The following is a 22,595-nucleotide window of genomic DNA, read 5'->3' as shown; positions in this document are numbered from 1 at the left end:
GACAGGTGCCAAGTCCTGCTGAAAAATAAAATCAGCATCTCCATAAAGCTTGTCAGCAGAGGGAAGCATGAAGTCTTCTGAAATTTCCTGGTAGACAGCTGCGTTGACTCTGGACTTGATATAACACAGGGGACAAAAATCCTGTTCTCAGACGAAAGTAAATTCTGCATTTCATTTGGAAATAAAGGTCCCAGTGTCCAGAGGAAGAGTGGAGAGGCGTCAATCCAAGTTGCTTGTGGTCCAGTGTGAAGTTTCCAGTCAGTGATGGTTTGGGGAGTCTTGTCATCCGCTGGTGTTGGTCCACTGTGTTATATCAAGTCCAGAGTCAGAGCCGCCGTCTACCAAGAAACCAGCCATAAATGATACATAATGTGTTTTAACCCCTTCCCTCTTTAGCCACTTTTGACCTTCCTGACAGAGCCTCATTTTTCAAATCTGACATGTGTCACTTTATGTGGTAATAACTCCGGAATGCTTTCACCTATCCAAGCGATTCTGAGATTGTTTTCTCGTGACACATTGGACTTTATGTTACTGGCAAAATTTGCTCGATATGTTCAGTATTTAATTGTGAAAAACACCAAAATTTAGCGAAAAATTGCAAAAATTAGCATTTTTCTCAATTTAAATGTATCTGCTTGTAAGACAGGCAGTTATAATACACAAAATTGTTGCTAATTAACATCCCCCATATGTCTACTTTAGATTGGCATCGTTTTTTGAACATCCTTTTATTTTTCTATGACCTCACAAGGCTTAGAACTTTAGCAGCAATTTCTCACATTTTCAAGAAAATTTCAAAAGGCTATTTTTACAGGGGCCAGTTCAGTTGTGAAGTGGTTTTGAGGGCCTTATATATTAGAAACCCCAAAAAAGTCACCCCATTTTAAAAACTTCACCCCTCAAAGTATTCAAAACAGCATTTAGAAAATGTCTTAACCCTTTAAACATTTCACAGGAATTAAAGCAAAGTAGAGGTGAAATTTACAAATTTCATATTTTTCTGCAGAAATACATTTTTAATACAATTTTTTTTATAACACAGAAGGTTTTACCAGAGAAATGCAACTCAATATTTGTTGCCCAGTTTTTGCAGTTTTAGGAAATATCCCACATGTGGCCGTAGCGTGCTACTGGACTGAAACACCGGCCTCAGAAGCAAAGGAGCACCTAGTGGATTTTGGGGCCTTATTTTTGTTAGAATATATTTTAGGCACCATGTCAGGTTTGAAGGGCTCTTGCGGTGCCAAAACAGTCAAAATCCCCCAAAAGTGACCCCATCTGGGAAACTAGACACCTCAAGGAAATTATCTAGGGGTGTAGTGAGCATTTTCACCGCACAGGTTTTTTACAGAAATTATTGGAAGTAGGCCGTGAAAATTAAAATCAACATTTTTTCAAATAAAATGTAGGTTTAGCTAATTTTTTTCTCATTTCCACAAGGACTAAAGGAGAAAAAGCACCATAAAATTTGTAAAGAAATTTCTCCCGAGTAAAACAGTACCCCACATGTGGTAATAAACGGCTGTTTGGACACACGGCGAGGCTGAGAAGGGAAAGAGCGCCATTTGGCTTTTGGAACTCAAATTTAGCAGGAATGGTTTGCGGAGGCCATGTTACATTTACAAAGCCCCTGAGGGGACAAAACAGTGGAAACCCCCCACAAGTGACCCCATTTTGGAAACAACACCCATTGAGGAAATTATCTAGGGGTATAGTGAGCGATTTGACACCACAGTTTTTTTGCAGAAATTATTGGAAGTAGGCCCTGAAAATAATAATCTACATTTTTTCAAAGAAAATGTAGGTTTAGCTAATTTTTTCTCATTTCCAGAAGGACTAAAGGAGAAAAAGCACCACAAAATTTGTAAAGCAATTTCTCCCGAGTAAAACAATACCCCACATGTGGTAATAAACGGCTGTTTGGACACACGGCAGGGCTTAGAAGGGAAAGAGCACTATTTGACTTTTTGAGATCACATTTAGCAGGAATGATTTGCGGAGGCCAGGTCACATTTGCAAAGCCCCTGAGGGGACAAAACAATGAAAACGCCCAAAAAGGGACTCCATTTAGGAAACTACACCTCTTGAAGAATGCATCTAGGGGTGTAGTGAGCATTTTGACCCCACAGATGTTTCATAGAATTTATTAGAATTAGGCAGTGAAAATAAAAACAGTCCTTTTTCTTCAATAAGACGTAGCTTTAGCGCAAATTTTTTCATTTTCTCAACAAATAAAGGAAAAAAAGAACCCAACATTTGTAAAGCTATTTCTCCCGAGTACGGCAATACCCCATATGTGGTCATAAACTGCTGTTTGGGCAAACGGCAGGGCTCAGAAGGGAAGGACCGCCATTTGGAGTGCAGATGTTGCTGGATTGGTTTCTGGGCACCTGTGGGCCCAAAACAGTGGAAACCCCCCAGAAGTGACCCCATTTTGTAAACTACACCCCTCAATGCATTTACCAAGGGGTGTAGTAAGCATTTTAACCCTGCAGGTGTTTTGTAGAAATTAGTGTGCGCTCAATGTTGCAGAGTGAAAATGGGATTTTTTTCCATAGATATGCCAATATGTGGTGCCCGGCTTGTGCCACCATAACAAGACAGCTCTCTAATTATTATGCGGTGTTTCCCGGTTTTAGAAACACCCTACATGTGGCCCTAATCTTTTGTCTGGACATATGACAGGGCTCAGAAGTGAAGAGTACCATGCGGAGTGGAGGCCTAATTTGGCGATTTACAAAGTATTGGTTCACAACTGCAGAGGCTCAGATGTGAAATAATAAAAAGAAACCCCTGATAAGTGACCCCATTATGGAACTGCACCCCTCAAGGCATTTATTAAGGGGTGTAGTGAGCATTTTCACCCCACAGGTCTTTTCCATAAATGAATGCGCTGCGGATGGTGCAAATTAAAAATTTATATTTTTCCCTAGATATGCCATTCAGTGGCAAATATGTCATGCCCAGCTTATGACGCTGGAGACACACACCACAAAAATTGTTAAAAGGGTTCTCACGGGTATGACGATGCCATATATGTTGAAGGAAACTGCTGTTTGGGCACGCTGTAGGGTTCAGGGCCGAGGGAGCACCATTTGGCTTTTGGAGAGCGGATTTTGCTTGGTACTATATTTGTTTGAGTATTGCTGGTGTTTTATAATGTGGGGGTACATGTAAGCGGGGCGGAGTATATAAGGGGCATAGTCAGGTGGTATAAAAAAATAAAAATAATCCATAGATGTGTGTTACGCTGTGAAGCAATCCTTTCTGCACAGGCCGGTGTCGCACTGATAAATGGTGTCATTTCTTATCCCCCTTTTGGTCCACACTCCGCGCCTTTGTAGTTTGGGGAATTTTGCTGGGAAAGTATTATCCTGGTATAATACGGGCACCGTCGCTTCCATCGGATATGATTGGGCCCTCCCTTCCTGGTTCCCTAATTTTAGGTCCTTGATAAATCGCCTCTTGAAACAGAAGAAATGTTCTCCTCGGGCACAACTGCATATTTTTTTATTTCCTGACTTATTGGAGCCATAACTAATTTTATTTTTCATAGACGTAGCGGTATGAGGGCTGGTTTGTTGCGGGACGAGCTGTAGTTATTATTGGTACCATTTTGGGGTACATGTGACTTTTTGATCACCTTTTATCCTATTTTTTGGGATGCCAGGTAAACCAAAAAACGCAATTCTGGCACAGCTTTTTTTGGTTTTTTTTTATACAGAGTTCACCATGCATTATAAACTACATGTTACCTTTATTCTGCGGGTCAGTACGATTCCGGCGATACCTCATTTATAGAACTTTTTTATGTTTTACAACTTTTTGCACAATAAAATTACTTTTGTAAAAAGAATGTATTTTTTCTGTCGCCAAGTTGTGAGAACCATAACGTTTTAATTTTTTTGTCGACGGAGTTGTATGAGGGCTTGTTTTTTGCGGGACGAGCTATAGTTTTTATAGGTACCATTTTTGGATACGTGCGACTTTTTGATCACTTTTTATTGTAATATTTGTAGGGCAAAGTGACTAAAAAACAGAAACTCTGGTAACGTTTTTTACGGTTTTTTTTTACGCTGTTCACCGCGTGCAATAAATAATATAATATTTTGATACCTCCGGTCGTTACGGTCGTGGCGATACCAAATACATATGGTTTATTATTATTTTTCAATAATAAAGGACTTGATAAGAGTAAAAGGGGGATTGTGTGTTATTTGATTACTTGAAACTTTTATTGTTTTCAAACTTTTATTTTTTGCACTTTTTTTTACACTTTTTTATACTTTTTTTACACTTTTTCTCAAGTCCCACTAGGGGACTTGAAGGTCCAACGGTCAGATTTTTTTTTTTCTAATACATTGCACTACCTATGTAGTGCAATGTATTAGATCTGTCAGTCATTCACTGACAGCAAGCCGTTTAGGCTTCGCCTCCCGGCGGGGCCTAAATCGGCTTCCGTAATGGCAGAGCAGGAGACCATTGTGTCTCCTGTTGCCATAACAGCAGTCGCCAGTCCCGATTGCCTGTCAGGGCTGGCGATCTGCTTGTAACCGCTACGATGCAGCAATCGCTTTCGATTGCTGCATCGAAGGGGTTAATGGCAGGGATCGGAGCTAGCTCCGGTTCCTGCCGTTACAGGTGGATGTCAGCTGTACAGTACAGCTGACTTCCACCGCTGATGACGCCGGATCAGCTCCTGACCCGGCGCCATCTTGCCGGCAGCTACGGAAGCCGATCAGGCTCCGCCGCCGGGCGGATCTTGACCGGCTTCGGTGCTAGGCAGACCGGGAGGCCAGTATTAGGCCTCCGGTTGCCATTGCAGCCACCGGAACCCCGGCAATTTCATTACTGGGGTTCCGATGAGCTGCAAACACCTTAAGTGCAGCGATCGCGTTTGAGCGCTGCACTTAAGGGGTTAATGGCGGGGATCGAAGCTAATTTCGGTCCCCGCCGTTACAGTCGGATGTCAGCTGTAAGATACAGCTGAGATCCGGTGATGATGGGACCGGCTCAGCTTCTGAGCCGGTGCCAAACGTTTGACGTACATGTACGGCAAGATGCGGGAAGTCAGTACTTTCCATGACGTACATGTACGTCAAATGTCGGGAAGGGGTTAAGTGTCGTAATCTATCTCTAGAACGGGGCCCCATAAAGCCCGTTCTATCTTACCCGGCTCCGCTGTCTTCCGGCCACTTCCTGGTTACATGGTCGAGTTGCGGAAACAGCGTAACTTGCTGAGCTACGCAGTTTCCGTAACTCCCATAGAACTGAATTGTACTTACAGAAACGGCGTAGCATTCTACGCTGCTTCCGTAACTGCCATTCACTACTATGGGAGTTACGGAAACAGCGTAGCTCAGCGAGTTATGCTTTTTCCGTAACTCATCCATGTATTGCAGTGTATTGTACCAGCGATCTAATGATCGCTGGTTCAAGTCCCCTAGGGGAACTAATAAAATGTGTGTAAAAAAAAAAGTTAGATACATTTTCAGGGGTGTAAAAAATGTTTAAAAGTAAAAAAAAAACAAAAAACCTTTTCCCATTTTTCCCCACGCACAATGTAAAAACAAATCGCTGTGGTATCGCTGTGTCCGTAAAGGTTCGAAACTATTACAATATAGCATTATTTGACTCACACCGTGAACGACGTAAAAAAAAATAATTTGAAACCCCAGAATCGTTGTCTTTTGACCACCATAGCGCTAAAAATAATGAAATAAAAAGTGATTAAAAAATCATATGTACCAAAAAAATGGTGCTAATAAAAACGACAGCTTGTTCCGCAAAAAATAAGCCCTCCCACCGCTCAAACGATGGAAAAATGTAAGTTATGGCTCTCAGAATGTGGTGAAACTGAACATATTTTTTTTAACCAATAGTTTTTTTTTCTTTGTAAAAGTAAAATATGCAATTTTTTCCTATTTTCTGTAGTCTAAAACCAGGGTGCGTCTTATAGTCCGAAAAATACAGTAAGTGGTTTAGGCCAGATTCCCACAGTGCAGCTTTTTAAACCAAATCAAGGAGGGGATACAAAAAGGTGAAGTATAAATATTTAGTTTCGGCCTCATGCATACGACAGAGCTATTAGCAGGATAGACCCTTGCACTTGGGAGACATAGGCACTGTGTGTGTCACTAGTGCCATATTATGAGGTTTTTCTCCACAGGAATCAATGCTTCCAGGGAAGAATAACTGTAATATGGTTTCAGGATGGCGCATGCCACAATAATTTTTTTTAATCTAAAATCAGAGGCATACGGAGGTACAGTAGGGCCCTATGGGAAATGTATGGTGCCACAATACAGCTAGGCACATAAAGCCCTACGGTGATTCCTTTTTTTTGCTCTGCATCAGATTACTGTAGTGTTTGTTGTAAAGTGGACACTTCCCAAAATGCAAATCACCAGAGCAAGTGTTGTGTAGACATTAAGCCAGCAAGGGATGCCAGGAGACATTAGCTATAAAGCCAGCAGAATTGAGAATTCAACTCTGGACTGTATTAGGGTATGTTCACACGACAGCGTCCGTAACGGCTGAAATTACGGGGATGTTTTCAGGAGAAAACATCCCCGTAATTTCAGCCGTAACGGCATGTGCAGGCGCTTGAACGTCGCGTCCATTACGGACGTAATTGGCGCTGCTTTTCATTAGAGTCAATGAATAACGGCTCCAATTACGCCCCAAGAAGTGACAGGTCACTTCTTTGACGCGGGCGTCTATTTACGAGCCGTCATTTGACAGCGGCGCGTAAATATACGCCTCGTGTGAACAGACAAACGTCAGCCCATTGCTTTCAATGGGCAGATGTTTGCATTGTGAGAAACTAGACATGGACCGCACAATCCACAGTATATACGTTGATCTGAGCCGCTAGGCATAATTTAGAAACATGAACATGAGGTTCTTTGTAAACATTTTGATCAAACTGTATAAGCCCACTTGCCACTTCACGGCGACCTCTTTAAAGTGGGTCCCTACTCTAGCGGTTGCAGCACCGCATGGCGGCTACCGCCACCACAGCACCGCTCCTGCAGAGGGAGCAACCCAGGGGCCCAAAAGCACCCATGCCTTCAGACCGTGCCAAGCCTCCTTGGCTCTGGGCCACGTCCCCCCACAAGTGCAGCACTACAGCAACAGACACCACCATACAGCACCACAACATGTGAACAGATGGAATGCGCTCACCTTGCCATGCGCCCCCAGTGGCCAACTGAGAGCACAAGCAAGAGCAGGAACACTTATGAGGTCATTCTGGAATTAAAATCAGCTGGGTATTTTTTCAAATGCGTGGAGTGCTGGTACCAAGTAAAACAAAGGAAATGAGGAGGATAGACTATACAATATCAGCATTGTGAGAAACTAGACATGGACCGCACAATCCACAGTATATACGTTGATCTGAGCCGCTAGGCATAATTTAGAAACATGAACATGAGGTTCTTTGGGCAGATGTTTGTCAACGCTTTCAAGCCGCATTTTTCAGACGTAATTCGGGACAAAAACGCCCGAATTACGTCCGTAATTAGTGTGTGTGAACAAACCCTTACAGACTGGATTGGTACAAGATAACTAATGCATTTGTACAGTTACTAAACTTTTTTTGTTTTGTAGACCAGTTATTTTTCTAGCGTGTGGTAAATGTGGACAATTTAGTACAAATGAAAATGTTTTGAAATGATGTGGTTACGGTTATTAGAAAAAAAAAAAAAAGCCACTTGCTCAATGTGATATTGTGAATTGAAAGGTGTTGTGTAGGACATAAGGCCTCATGTACATGGCAGTGTCCAGGAGGCTTTGCAGTGTCAGGCAGAGGCTCCTGCAATTCCATATTACGTGTGCTGCTATCCCATGCTCTGCCGGGGAGTTTACATGACAAAATCTCTTAACATGTTTGATCTGATAGAGCAGGTCATGTTTTGTTTTTTCTCTGTCGGAACAGATGATCAAATTTATGGTATTTAGCCAGTAGCACGGGGACCAACTGAGGTACCTAACCGATTTGGCATTAGTGCCCTACGATCTTTCCTGTTGGCTCTAAAAATTAGAAGTCCAGGATCAAGTTTTGGCTATATCTGACATTTTTCAGTTTCCTTATACAAACAGTATGTAGTAGGCATAGGGCGGCTGTGTGATAAGGATGTTCGCTTGTGAGTCCAACTAGAGACAGGGACTGATTTGTGTGATTTCATCTTGTAAATAATGCGGTGGAATATGTAGGACCTACAGTATATAATAAGAATTAAACAGGATTCAGAAATATAGATGAACTACTACTAAATTAAGCTTGAACAAGAGCTAAGCAAATGTAAGTAAATAAGTTCTGTAAGATTATTATTTATGGTAACTTCTTATTCTTTGGTGCATTGAGAGCCATGAATTTATAATTGAAAACATGAAGATTGTTAGGCTGGGTTCACACGACCTATTTTCAGACGTAAACGAGGCGTATTATGCCTCGTTTTACGCCTGAAAATAGGGCTACAATACGTCGGCAAACATCTGCCCATTCATTTGAATGGGTTTGCCGACGTACTGTGCCGACGACCTGTCATTTACGCGTCGTCGTTTGACAGCTGTCAAACGACGACACGTAAATGGACTGCCTCGGCAAAGAAGTGCAGGGCACTTCTTTGCCACGTAATTTGAGCTGTTCTTCATTGAACTCAATGAAGCACAGCTCAAGATTTACGAGCGTCACAGACGGCTCGCAAAATGCGAGGAGCATTTACGTGTGAAACGAGGCAGCTGTTAACAGTCTGTCTTTTCACACGTAAATGCCTCTCGTGTGAACATACCCTTAATATGTAAAAGATGGGGACGTATGGGCATCACTATGTATGAAAAATCTATATGGGGTGCTGCAGTAACATGCAAAAAATATGCATACTAGGAGAGAGGAAAAGTCACACGTGCAAAATTGCGCACACCAAAAATAATAAAGGGATACGAAAAACCGGGAATGAAAAGACCAAACTTTATTATACACTACATACAAAATCATTTAAAAAAAATGACGAAGCTGCACCTAGAGGGATACACGTGGGACTATCTGTCCTTATTCCACAGCTTATTTGGGTCATGTATCCATTTATCTTTAGATCCAATAGCATCCGCATTTTGTGCCTAGGCCAGTACTGCTTGTGACGACGAGTGGTTAGTGCTGTACCCGCCTCTTGCAGATAGGTTCACCAAGCAAATTATATATATATATATATTTTTTTTTTTAATTTCATTTTTCATATTTATATGGCTAGTTTCCCCTTATTGGGGTATAGATATTATCTTGCACTTTATATTCTTGTGTGGTTCAGCATGTGGTTACCTTCCAGGTTTACTAGTTGAACATAATAAATTTTTTCTGTCTGTGGTTTGCTTCCCGTTTACATTTTTACATGTTTGCGGATTCTTTCTGTTTTTTAAATGGTTTTATACTTTGTATGTAGTGTATAATAAAGTTTGGTCTTTCCATTCCCGTTTTATCGTATCCCTTATTTTGGGTGTGCGCTATTTTGTACATGTGCCTTTTCCTCTCTCCTAGATTGTTAAGATCTGTCCTAATATCTGCTGTGTATGTGCCTGGCTTGATTTCAGATAAATAGAATACTATGTGGCTTTAAGGAACGTCAAATGTTCAATGACATAGTAAGACAGGCAATGGAAAAGGAGGCAAGCCGTTTAGAAAGACAACATAATAATAATAATAATAATAATCTTCATTTATATAGCGCCAACATATTACGCAGCACTTTACAATTTAGAGGGAACATGAAACAAACAATATCAGACATTACATAGTGACAAAGTTCATTTACAATTCAAACCTGGGGAGTGAGGACCCTGCTCGCAAGAGCTTACAATCTATGAGGACATAAGGGAGACACAAAGTGTAACAGTGTTTGTTCTGTACAATAGTCCGGCCATTTTTATACACATGCGGTGGTAACATAAAGCTGCATGAGCCGTTCACCAGCCGGTATCCGTGTATGACGGACATGAAGAGAAGGAGTGTGAGGGAATCTTATTCTGATGACTAATCTAAATGGAGGGCCATGGAAAGGAGTCAGATTAGGGAATGTTATAGGCCTGTCTAAATAGATGTGTTTTCAGGGCACGTTTAAAACTGTGTATGAGAAGATCGCACCATACTTCAATGACAAGCGTTACAAAGCCTGGCCAAAAGTCCAAGAGTTCCTGCTAGCTCAGGAGCCAGGAGGTCTCATTGCTGATATAGGTAAGTTCTTTAATTAAAAGATTTGTGCTCGATTTACCGAATTTCTGGGGATTTGAAATCGCTGTCTGGTTTAGAAAACCTATTCATTAAATACTTGATACTGGATTTCCACAGTTTACAGATGATAGCAGGGGATCCCAGCGGTGGGACACCATTTGATCAGCTTATCATTGGGAGAGCCTAACAAAAAATTATATATATATATATATATATATATATTTATTTTGAGTGGACAATCCCTTTAACCCTTTCCTGACATTTGACGCATTCATACGCCAAAGTCGGGTAGGGGAAGTATGGAGCGGGCTCACGGAGTGAACCCGCTCCATATGATGCGGGTGTCGCTGTTTGTTACAGCCGAGACCTCAGAGTAACGAAGTTTAATGCTGCAGTCAATAGCGACCGCAGTATTTAAATCGTTAGAAAGTGGGGGGCGACCCCCGCAAAGCAATCACGGGGGGGGGGGGGGGGGCGGCGGCGGCAATGGTTGCTATGGCTGCCTGGGGCCTAATGAAGGCCCCCAGGTACTGCCATCTTTGTGCACCTATTAAGCCATTAGTATTGCACAGCATATCGTGCAAGCGATCGCTGGTTGAAGTCCCATAGGGGGACTAATAAAAAAGTAAAAAATGTAAAGTTAAAAAAAAAAAAATTTTCCTACTAGAGCATAGTAAAAAAATAAACATAATTGGTATAGCCGCGTCCGTAAAGGTCTGAACTATTACAATATATCATTATTTAACCTGCACGGTGTACGCCGTAAAAAAAACAAACTGTAAACGCCAGAATGTCTCTTTTTTTTGGTCACCTAATCTCCCACAAAAAATGAAATAAAAAGTGATCAAACCGTCACATGTAAACGAAAATGGTATTATTAAAAACGACAGCTTATCCTGCAAAAAAATCCCTCATACCACTTAATCGACGGAAAATTAAAAAAAGTTATGGCTCTCGGAATTTGGCGAGACAAAATAAATTTTTTACACTTAGGTTTTTACTTGTAAAATATAGAAAAAACTATATATATATTTGGTATCACCGTAAACGTATTGACCCACAGAATAAAGTTAACATGTTGTTTTAATTGCACAATGAATTCCGTAAAAGTGGCGCGCAAAAAACCATGGAGGAATCGCTGTATTTTTAATTTTCTACCCCACAAATAATTTTTTCCCCGTTTTAGTACATTATCTGGCAAAATAAATGGTGCTACGAAAAACTACAACTCGTCCCACAAAAATCAAGCCCTCATAGTACTATATCGACGGAAAAATAAAGAAGTTATGGCTTTTGGAAGGTGGGGAGGAAAAACCGAAAATGAAAATCTGAAAAAGGGCTGCGGCGGGAAGGGGTTAATGACTACAAAATATCGGGGGAGGGGAGAATTTAGTCAATCAACCATAATATTAAACACCTGCCTGATATTGTGTAGTTCCCCCCTAGTGCAGCTAGAACAGCTCTGACCCATCAAAGCATGAACTCTGAAGATATCCTGTGGTATCTGACACCAAGACGTTGGCAAAAGATAATTTTAGTCCTATAAATTATGAGGTGGGGTCTCCATGGATTGCACTTGTTTTTCCAGCACATCTCAGATTCGTGATTGGATTGAGATCTGGGAAATTTAGAGGCCGTCAACAGCATGAACTCTTTGTCATGTTCCTCAAACCATTCCTGAACAATTTTTGCAGTGTTGCAGGGCACATTATCGTGTTGAAAAATGCCTTTGCCATTTGGAAATATGGTTGCCATGATGGGATGTACTTGGTATGTAACAATGTTAAGGTAGGTGGTACATTTCAAAGTAACATCCACATGAATGCTAGGACCCATGTCTCCCAGGAGAACATTGCCCAGAGAATCACACTGCCTTTTTCAGCTTCCCTTCTTTCCATAGTTAAATTGGTGCCATCTGATAGCCAGTTATGCGACGCACATGCACCCGGCCGTCCACATGACGTAAAAGAAAAATGTGATTCAACAGACCAGGCCCCCTTCTTCCATTGCTATAGTTTGGATCGGATGCTCAGGTTCTGGGTGTAGGCACTTTGGTGGTGCCACTGTTGTTGCTTCACTGGTTTGTCCTTTTTTTGACCACTTTTGGTAGGTATTAACCACTGCATACTGGTAACACTCTACAAGACCTGCCGTTTTGGATATGCCCTGACCCAGTTATCTAGTCATCACAAAGTCGCTCAGATCCTTACACTTGCCCATTTTTCCTGCTTCCAAAACATCTATTGCAAGGAACAATGTTCACTTGCTGCATAATATATGGTCAGATTTCACAGCAGCCTTGACCTGGAGTCAAATGTGCATCAAAAGCTGCACGTGTATGGTACGAATCTTTGATGCAGACTTCTTTCTGGATTTCTTCCACACAGCGAATCTGCTCTGTGCAAAGTCTTGCAAGCAGCCACTTTGAACACGTGTGCGCCGTCCGCGATCCGGGGAAAGATAGGACATGTCCTATCTTCTGTCGGATCAGAGACTCGGACCATTTTTCACAGACCCGATTCACCCGCTAAAGTGAATGGGTCGTGAAGACTATCAGGTGCCACTCGGATGCTGTCAAAAACGGCCCTAGTGGCACAACGGTCGTGTGCAAGAGACCTTAGGTGTTGTCCATCTGGGTGCTCTAATAGGGGAACTACTGTAGAGGTCCTAGCTGTAGACCTTCCTGGCTAGAATCCGCTTTAGGCCTCATGCACACAAGCACAAGTGAGATCCGTGTAACACAAATCCTGAATGCAGGGTTTCTGAATTTCAATGGGGCAATGAATACTATTGTATACGATATAATGGTAAACTCAAGCAGAGTCGGCATAAAACACCCAAAACACGAAGCGTGCTTCAGTGCTTTCAAAGGAATACTTGATCCATGAAATGTAACCTCACTTAATCATTTGCAGGTTTGTTTTGGAAATAAATTTCTCACTTGAGATGAAAATAGAAAATATTTGCCCAAGGCAAGTCTGGCCCTTTTCACATAACGTTTACCACCTTCCATCAGAGCTATATGACAGGAGAACGCCTGACGTACTTGTATACATCCGAAAAGCCGGGAATGTCACCTGAACCCCCCCCCCCCCCAGGCAGAGCACCGCCCGAATTGCTGTGACCGGAAGCTCTTGATGTCACGGTCCATATATGGACCGTGACATTAGGAACTTTGCGATGCCGGAATCCCTGCCCAGGGCATCGGCAACTCCCTTGCCGGGGTTTCTACCCCTAAAGTCACTGTGGACAGTGATGTCAGAGGCTTTCAACTACAAAGTCCCCAGCCAGAGCATTGCAAGATTCCACCCCTGGAGAAGCCCCTGAGCTCTTCCGATGCTCTGGCCAGGGACTCCATAGTTGAAAGCCAGTGACATCACTTTCCATATATAAAGAGTGACATCAGGGGCTTCCCTAGGTCCGCAATCCCCAGCACATGCTTTTCTCAGGGACACTAGCCCTGGATAATCCCCCTGATGTAAGCAAGGTTACTGAATTCAAATATTGTTTTAGGCTGAACTATGGAAATTATATTATGAACTCCTTTCAGTAACCACAGAATATTTCTGAAACTTTAACATAATGGATGTACCATCATCTGCACAAGGTACTGCTGCTTCCTACTGTAGAGCTGCATGACCTCTGTGTGCTGCCATATGGTGCCCACATACAATGCCCTATTATGGAGGTATTCTTCTGTAGAAGCACTGCTCCACAATATAGTATCCCATGCTGCATAGTATAATTTATTTTCTGTTATATTCATATGTGGACGGTGACGTCAAGTGCTTCTCCAGTCCCTGCCAGAGCGCTTATGATGCTGTTGGTGGGGATTCCGTAGTCAAAAGCCCCTGACATCTATGTCCACATATAAGCAGTGACGTCGGGGGCTTTCCAAGGGCCGGAATCTCAAGGATGAGCGCTACCTGATGCTCTTCTCAGGGACTTTGGCCTTGGGAAATCTCCCTGAGCCAAACAGTGGCAACCATTAACTATAGGCTTCTATGTCAAGAAAAAAACATATACCGCACTGTACAGATGTTTGTTTTTAGCTTTGCGGGATCCCTCAGGATGAAATAGCGTCGTCTGCTATGCTATTCCATCTTAAAAAAAGGTATACCAGCCCGATGGAGATAGACTAGCATTGGTTCTAGAGAGCTTGACAAAGGCTGCATTGAGCAGCTGAAATGTTACACAGGTTTTTGCACTGATGGGAGAATAAATCTACCTTTTTTTAACATGCCCTTGGAGTGCTGCCTCTTTTTTTACTTCTCGTTTGGACATTGTGGGATCTACAAGTCTGTTACCTGGAGTCTGGCACCAATTTGGGCCCTGGAGGTTTGCCTTGTTCTGCCCATACTCTCTACCTTTTGTATTTCAATAATATGGCGTTGTGTAGTGGGCACCATATGGCCGCACATGGAGGACCTACAGTAGGGAGCAGCAACACCTCTGTGCAAGTGACTGGTACGTGCATTAGGTCAAAGTTTCAGAAATATTCTGTGGTTGCTGAAAGGAGTTCACAATCTAATTTTCACAGTTCATCCTAAAACAATATATGAATTCAGGACCTTGCTTACATCCTCACCCACCATCTCTGATGGCTGTTGACCACAGTAATTAGATGTAAAAGTATAGCAGCTTCAATGAATGGTTTCTCTCTATGTTTTAAATTTATCAGAAAAGATCTTCAACAATATTATGCAGAGCCTGGTAAAAGCAATTTAAGCCCAAATCAGGAGACAACAATTGTGACTAACAATTACCTTTAATGGCTCATTTAAATACATGGCCTTTTAATTTTCCTTCTGCTAAAGAAACAGAAGAGAGAAATTAGAGGCATGTAATTATTCTGGTAATACAAGAAAGATTGCATTAGATAAGTGTTTGGGAGTTTGTGTAACTGGTTTGCATAATTACTTTAGAGATAAACAGTTTTTTAAACTATCCCGGTAGATGTCTGTCACCACGGGTAGTCTTCCTTTTTAGGACTTCAACTTGTTTTTCTTAGAAATATAAAAGGGGTTATCCAGTAGGACAAAAGGGTCTGTCTTGTTTCCAGAACGGCTGCCACTCCTGTCCATGGACCAGAATGGTGTACAACGTATCCACACAGTGCCCAACGGACCACATTGTCTTATATTTGATCAGTTGAGGTTTACATCATTTTGTTGCCAACTATATTGTCTCAATGGATCCCCCCACCAAACGCAGATGTGAACAGAGCCCAAGATCAGCTCCTTACAACATAATTGTGCAGAATGTATTACTATGAGTATTGCAGATTCTCAATGCATTCACTTGTACTGCCTAGGAATGAAATTCCACATAACCTTCATTCTGATAACCGGGATGAGTAAAATGACATTGTGATCTCTTAATCTTTTCCATAAGCCATTATCCTACACTCCCCTCTCGCAGAATCGTTTATTTTCTACTTACTTTTTCCATGTATTTTCATTTTAAATAAATAACCTATGGACCTACTTTTTTTTTTTTTTTTTAAAGTTAGGAAACTGTTACAGCGATTCCCAAATACCGTAAAATTCCTTTAATCTGATAATCCAACACTTCCACCACAGAAATGCAATATAATGTGGACACCAAAGACTAAGCCGAGAAAACCAAGTGATAGCAGGAGATTGTGATAACATTTTATTTTGGGCCCTGGTCTCCCTAAAGGTTCTATGGCCATCTGATAAATCTATCTGGTAACTGTCCAGTCCCACTGCGCTGAATTAAAGAAATTTAGATTTTCCATGTTTGCCCTGCAGACCCATTAGCAGGACACAAGTCACATTGTGATACCTCAAAGCATTATACAACATAGCCCACCGCCAAGAAACAAAAGTGTGGCAATGGTCGACTGAGGTGGGCAACATGGCGGCTATAATAAAAATTATGCTGAGCCAAGTCAGATTAATTTTGCAGAGACTTACAGATGTGCACTGGAGCTTGATGTGTTTCTATGGGCAACTGCTCCAATTTTAACCTTTGCACTAGTTTAGAGAAGTTTCTCCTCGCTACTTTTATCTTTAACCATATCATGCATTTCAATACGATTCTAGGTTGTGGGAATGGAAAATATCTGCATATCAACAGTCAAACCTTTAAAGTGGGATGTGATTATTGTTCGCCCTTAGTGGGAGCTGCAAGAAATCGAGGCTATGAAGTAATGGTGTGTGATGGACTGCGGCTCCCGTACCGTGATGGCTGTTTTGATGCCGTCCTATCCATAGCTGGTGAGTTTTCTCTCTTAATAGAGTGCTGGATATCCAGGTCAGATTTTTCAGCCTCAAATAACAGTTGTGTGAACTTATAATTAGGGATTAAAACCATATAGTTGTACTGAATCAGAACAGGTGTTTATCCTCTGGATGTGATCAAAGTTTACGTTCACTGAGAGCAAGCAGGTTTTTTTTAAATGGTGAAGAATTGAACCACAAAGCTCATTAGAAAGTTGCCAAACCTTTCAATGAAGGGCTGCCATTGTACATTAAAAACTGGAAAATCACCCCAACCTATTTGTTGTCTCTCTACAGTGATCCACCACTTTTCAACCAAGGAACGTCGTGTTCTGGCCATTAAAGAGATGACTCGTATATTGAAAGTGGGTGGACAGATGATGATTTATGTATGGGCAATGGAGCAAAAAAGAAGGAAGTTTGAGAAGCAAGATTTACTAATACCTTGGAAAATAGAGCCAAGTCCACAAAACCCCCCTGACCAACTGCAGAACGCTTGGAAACCAGAATACAAGACCATCTCACTACACCAGCACTTCAACAAGGTCCATCCTTCCACAACGCAAAGGACTACAAGTTCTTTATTTCTAGATGACCAGTCTTCACTATATCAGAATAAACTTCATTCATCCAAGTTCTTAGCACGCTCCCTAGATTCAGGATTGAATGATGCTGATGACTTTGCGGACAGTGAGCAAAATCATGAAAGTATATTCTGTAGATTGTATAATCTCTGCCTTGATATTAAGAGAGGCCGAAATACAATCTCCTCCAAGCCTTTGCATTTCTTCAGAAACATTGGAGATTTTGTTCCAAAACATGTTCAAAACCTTGAGAAAAATACCAACAAGATTACGCAGTTGTTGATCTCACCGATCACGAACGGGACTTTTTGGAAGTCTCCCAATGCAGATTTTGGCAAGGAAATAATTAACGATTTCAATGTAATTCCTCTACCAAATCTATGTTCTAAAAACAGGGAGTCAACAGATCCGAAACCCGATTTAACTATGAATTATGCAGATCCGTGTGAAAAGACCAGAAACAGGAGAGACAAAACCCTAAACAGCTGTAACTACGATCATGAGATCGTTTCATCAGATCATCAGCTCCTGCAAGGTGTAAATAATGGCTGTCTACGTTACTATCACATTTTTAAGAGAGGCGAGCTCAGTGATCTAATAGAACAATGCATTCCCGAGCTTCGTGTTGTAGAAACTTTCTTTGATCATTCCAACTGGTGTGTTATTGCTGAAAAGATGTAAGGTAGAGCTGATAATGGTTAAACTACTTCAGTGGTATGAGCTGCGGTTGAGCATCATTTTTTTTTTTTAGTCATTTTATTATGCATATTTTATATTACATGTTATAACCGCTGATTTGTATTTATAGCTTATTTATTGGTTTTATTAAATAACGTTTTAAATAAACATCTCCATCTGACAACGGCTAGTATGATTGTGAAACTGTGAAGCCTATGGACAATGGTCTAATAGATCTATAATCTGTACTCAATGTAAAGGGGGTTTTACACAGGACGATTATCGGGCAGACGAGTGTTCATATAACACTCGTTGCCGATAATTGCCCTGTGCAGACAGACGGACTTGTAGCAAAATAGGACAGTTCCACATTTAACGTCACGTGATTTGATGCGCCTGTTGAAATAGGGGTGGCTGAGACACCTGGGCTCAATTAGGAGGGACGTCCACATAATTTTGGCCATCTAGTGTCGTTGACCAGAGCCTAATGGCTATAGGGAATCTGAGCAAAAGTCCAATACCAGCTGTAGTGTCTGTGTAGCTCCACTTATTTGGATAAACACATTCTACAGAGATATTTCAGGCAAATCAATGGAACATTTCTGAAAAAAATCCATAACAAAATATGCATGTGTTATATGTGGATGTCATTCATTTAATCGCAAAAGCTGAAATCTGCTGTGAATTCTGCTACAAATATGCTGAGTTAACATATCCTAAATCTTACCTTCATACCTTTTCTCCCTTCCAGATCCTAATGCAGTCCAATATTTGAAACCTGACCTTAGGCATCGTTAACATTTGCAAACAAAATTTGCCTCTGTTCACGTCTGAGTTGTTAAATTTCCATCTTTCTGCGATCGTCGGAGCAGAACAAAAATTACGGGTGTGATGAATAAATCACAACAGACACAAATGGCGATAGACAGACCCCATTGACTATAAAAGGGTTCTTGGGGTTTCCATCGTGGATTTCATTTTAAAGCAGAAAATAGCGCTTCATTCTGTTTCTATGAATAACTTTGTAGAATAACCTTTGGGACCTAATGTTTATGGATAGAATCAGCATTCCAAGTACATGTGTAAGTGAAGCCTACTCCGCGTATCATGCTCTGAATTCAAGATTTTGTTTTTTTCCTAATGCTCAGATTGTTTTCTGGCCGCGCCAGAACTGGCTCCTAAAATCGACATAATTTGGACTGTATAACAGCAATGTTAGTTTTGTTGCAGCAGTCCACAATTATATGTATATCCATACGGTCAGGCTCTGTTCACACAGAAGTCAAGGTTTCTGTTTTTACAGGATGTGTAAGATAGAACTTGAGAAACATAATAAGTGGTGGGGAAAGAGACCAAGACACGCCACACAGTGAGCTGTATATTTTGGATATTATATACACAAAAGTATAGTATAACATGTCATATACATGATTCCGCTTATGTTCTTATATCAATAATGACAGAGTAGTTTTCCACAAACAAATTGTGGGCTTTCCATGGGAACTCGGACAAGAAAAATACACCTAATATAGTCCCTTGTCAGTCAGAGGTACCGGCTGAAAAGACACTGCACAAATGTTTGTTGTTTGACAAAACCGTGACAGCGGATCATATTCACGAGCCCACATCTCAAAGATGAAGTCTTCTAAAGAGGACGTCTAATGCATTTCTGCAAAACAAACACAGTGACAGCCAGCTGGTCATCAGCTTGAAGGGACTATAGAGGTGTTTTATTAGAAAATACCATTCACGGAGATTCAGGAAAAAACACCTTGTAATGAGCAAGTATTTTTTTTTAGAGCTCACCAGAGCAGTATCTGCCATAACCCGAACTTCTGGATTATGGAAATGTATGCAAAAAGCTGGAAACTAGGAAACAGTCCAAAAACAAGACCACTATAAAGAGTGGAAATGAAACTAGAACATCATGGCTTCAAGTCCATCCTCCATGAATCTCTTATAAATGGCCATAAATTTTGCAACAAATGCCTCCAAATGATAGATGGCTTTGCTGCCAAGCTGCAGCCGATGCTCATAGTAAGCCGCCATCTGCGCTACATCACCTTTCAGCTGTCCGTCACAGTTATTGAGCAGCTCCGATAATAGAGACTGAAATGAAAATACAACATTTATTTAATCTGCAGATTCTAAGGCTTAAGAGACATTTTTCATTCTTCTCACTCAAGGTATAGCAGGAATGGGCTTACAGAATATAACAATAGCATTCCCTCTTAGTACTAAATTTGAGATTCTTATTGAACTGGTTAAATATGAATTGTGCTTTTGATTATGAAAATGTCCCCACTTCCATAACTTAACCTAGTCCAATGACTGTTTCTAGACTACCAAGGTCAGTATGTAGACATACTGGGTGCCTGGGCCAGAACACATTAAAATACTGGCGTGTAGACTTACCAATGTATTTACGTTCGTTTTCTGGCCTAAACCTGCTGGCCGGTTTCTTTTCAAGAAAACATTTTTGTGGTCACACGACCCCGCCAATATTTTTTATTTTAAGAATTTAAAAAAAAAAAAAAAAAATCAACTAATTTACCTGAATTACTCTGGTTTATATGGTCCTGTGTTCGAATAAGATTACCCTACTTTAGCATTAAAATATTTAGTGAAAAAAAAAAATTCAGACACTGAAATTTAAAAAGATGTACAAAACAAGGGTAAGAGCAATTGTCCATGCACAAAAGAAAAAGGAAAGAAGACCATAGAAAAATCAAAACGCTCTGTGCTGGTGGTTTTCGCTCCCCAGTTGATGTGATTTTTGCCCATCCCGTAAACAGAGTATAATTTTATTTATTATACTGGATTACCTAGAACAGCCTTTCTTTGACTATCCCACTCCTCCTTTTAATAGTCTCTATGGATTCGGTGGGAATTTTGCACCCAGCTTGCTCTGCCGGACCCGGCTCTGCTCGTGGAATGACGATTCTTGCGGTTTTAAACGGTTTAAAAACCCATTTCATAACCGATCTAGTCGCACATTATACGGCTTAATGTATTGACCTGATGTTATTCCTCATTATTCCGTTTATCTTTGTTTATTTCAGTATTTGTTTCGATGGCGTGCTTTGCATGCATTGTGATTGATACCCTGCGTGTTGTCTACCTACATGATTTCTTACTTAATTCTGTCTATTGGAAAACATTTACTAAACAGAGACTTGCCAAAAAAGGAACTCCACATACCTTCATTATAATCTCAGGTGGAATACAGTGAGTTAAGAGTTCATAAAGTCTTCCACGGACCTCAAGCAATCTATGGAAATGAGAATACACAGTGATGGTAAGCTACATAGTCAAAGTGCAGAGTAATAACGAAGATGATCAATATGGATTTGAAGAAGACTTTTCAAAACACAAATTCTGTCAGCCGTGTGCCATTATTTCAAACTTGTAAAGATCAAGGTCCCCTACAAAGCTTCATGGCATGCCGTAATATTGAAGATCACCCGGCTACTGATCTTTATAAAGGGGAGTTCACCTTGTAAACCAGGATTATAGCAATAGTCACAGATCCTCATAGTTCACTAAAACGGTTGTAAAACCAAATATTTAAATTAGGAAAATCACTGAAAGTCTACATAGAAGAAACAAATGTCAAAAAATGAACTTCCCAAATATTTGTTTAGTGACTGATGGACCGTCATTCTACACATTCATGCACAATTCACTTTATTTGTTCTTCAACAGACTTTTCCTGTGACTAAGTGTTGATGATTGGATATACAGAAATCCTGACACGTTATATAAGGAAACACATTTAAGTGAAGAACTGGTATGCCCCTAATATAACAAGATTTTTGGATTTACCATAAAATCTATTTCTTGTTGAATTCATTGGTGGACACGGCACAATGGGTACAGGCCTCTACCACTAGGAAGGAAAGATTTCTGGCTTCGCCCCGGCAGGATATACCCTTCCTAGAGACACTGGCTAATTCAGTTTGTACAGAAGCAGCAGGAAAAAAAACAAAAAACCCATGTACAGTGTCCCGGGAAATAACTTAACCAAACAGTCAGAACAAGAAGTCCCATGCATAAAACAAACAGAAGTAAGAGGTCGGAATCTGTTTCCACGAATGATGGTGGGTATAATCTGCAGGAGAAGGCACAATTTTTAATGTCAAGCCTCCTAGTGGCAACAGCATATAACTACGGTCTGTGTCCAACAATGTAACGAACGAGAAAGCTAAAATTATTAATGAAAGTGATGAAATAATATACATGCAGTGGTGCAAGGAATTCAAAATTCCCTGCTGTTGCCCTGTGAATCAGTCAGCAGACAATGGGGATAGTTTACAGACGTTTGTATAATGCCTATGAAGCAACATGTACAAGCAAACAGACGGTCTGCTGCTCTATTACTAGATGGACTCTGCTTGTAAACAAAGTGACTGATCATCAGAGAACTGACAATATTGTAACTCTCCATTTAGAAAAGTAGGTTCACAATATAATTTGATTAGCTACAATATATTGACTAGTTTTATAACGGATTGAAACCCACAAAACAGTTTAAATGGGTTTTCCAGGGAGACACAATTTTTTGCGGCTGGCATTGCACAAGCACGGAGTTATCTGAAAGGACACACAGAAAATGGGGCGAGCATTGAAGCATAATCAAAGAATGAACAAAGCTGGCATTGAGGAGGCTGTGGACCAATAGGATGCATCAAACCCGGGTCTACAGCAGAAGTCCCGGTTTTGAGAAATCCTATTGGATAACAGCCTCCTGAACGCCAGCACCATTCATTCTCTGCTTATTCTGCAATGCCGGCAACATTTACTTTGTTTTCATGCTATTCCTAAGTACTCTAGCGCTGCCCGCCCTGAAAAGGG

General features: G+C 41.0%; 2 protein-coding genes across 2 annotated transcripts in view; one reads left to right on the top strand and one right to left on the bottom strand.

The window, feature by feature from the left end:
• Positions 1-10,101: 10,101 nt before the first annotated feature.
• Positions 10,102-17,783, top strand: LOC142741710 (putative tRNA methyltransferase 9B). Its single transcript, XM_075851052.1, has 3 exons — positions 10,102-10,237; positions 16,303-16,476; positions 16,777-17,783. The coding sequence occupies exons 1-3, from the start codon at positions 10,102-10,104 to the stop codon at positions 17,742-17,744; spliced, it is 1,278 nt and encodes a 425-aa protein (XP_075707167.1). The 3' UTR covers positions 17,745-17,783.
• A 1,323-nt stretch (positions 17,784-19,106) lies between these two features.
• Positions 19,107-22,595, bottom strand: part of RFC3 (replication factor C subunit 3) — a 61,162-nt gene continuing 57,673 nt past the window's right edge. Inside the window, exons 8-9 of the mRNA XM_075851712.1 lie at positions 20,943-21,012; positions 19,107-19,850 (exon numbers count right to left, since the gene is read on the bottom strand). Of these exons, the coding sequence (XP_075707827.1) occupies positions 19,659-19,850; positions 20,943-21,012 (262 nt within the window). The 3' untranslated portion in view covers positions 19,107-19,658. The remainder of the gene's footprint in view (positions 19,851-20,942; positions 21,013-22,595) is intronic.

Source organism: Rhinoderma darwinii, chromosome 2 (genome assembly GCF_050947455.1).
Source record: "Rhinoderma darwinii isolate aRhiDar2 chromosome 2, aRhiDar2.hap1, whole genome shotgun sequence".
NCBI classification, from domain to species: Eukaryota; Metazoa; Chordata; class Amphibia; order Anura; family Rhinodermatidae; genus Rhinoderma; species Rhinoderma darwinii.
This window is presented reverse-complemented; position numbering and strand designations above follow the sequence as displayed.

Coding starts and splice junctions, on each gene's coding strand:
- LOC142741710 (XM_075851052.1), top strand. CDS start 10,102: ATGTGTTTTCAGGGCACGTTTAAAACTGTGTATGAGAAGATCGCACCA. Junction 10,238..16,302: donor AGGTCTCATTGCTGATATAG/GTAAGTTCTTTA, acceptor ATACGATTCTAG/GTTGTGGGAATGGAAAATAT. Junction 16,477..16,776: donor TGCCGTCCTATCCATAGCTG/GTGAGTTTTCTC, acceptor GTCTCTCTACAG/TGATCCACCACTTTTCAACC.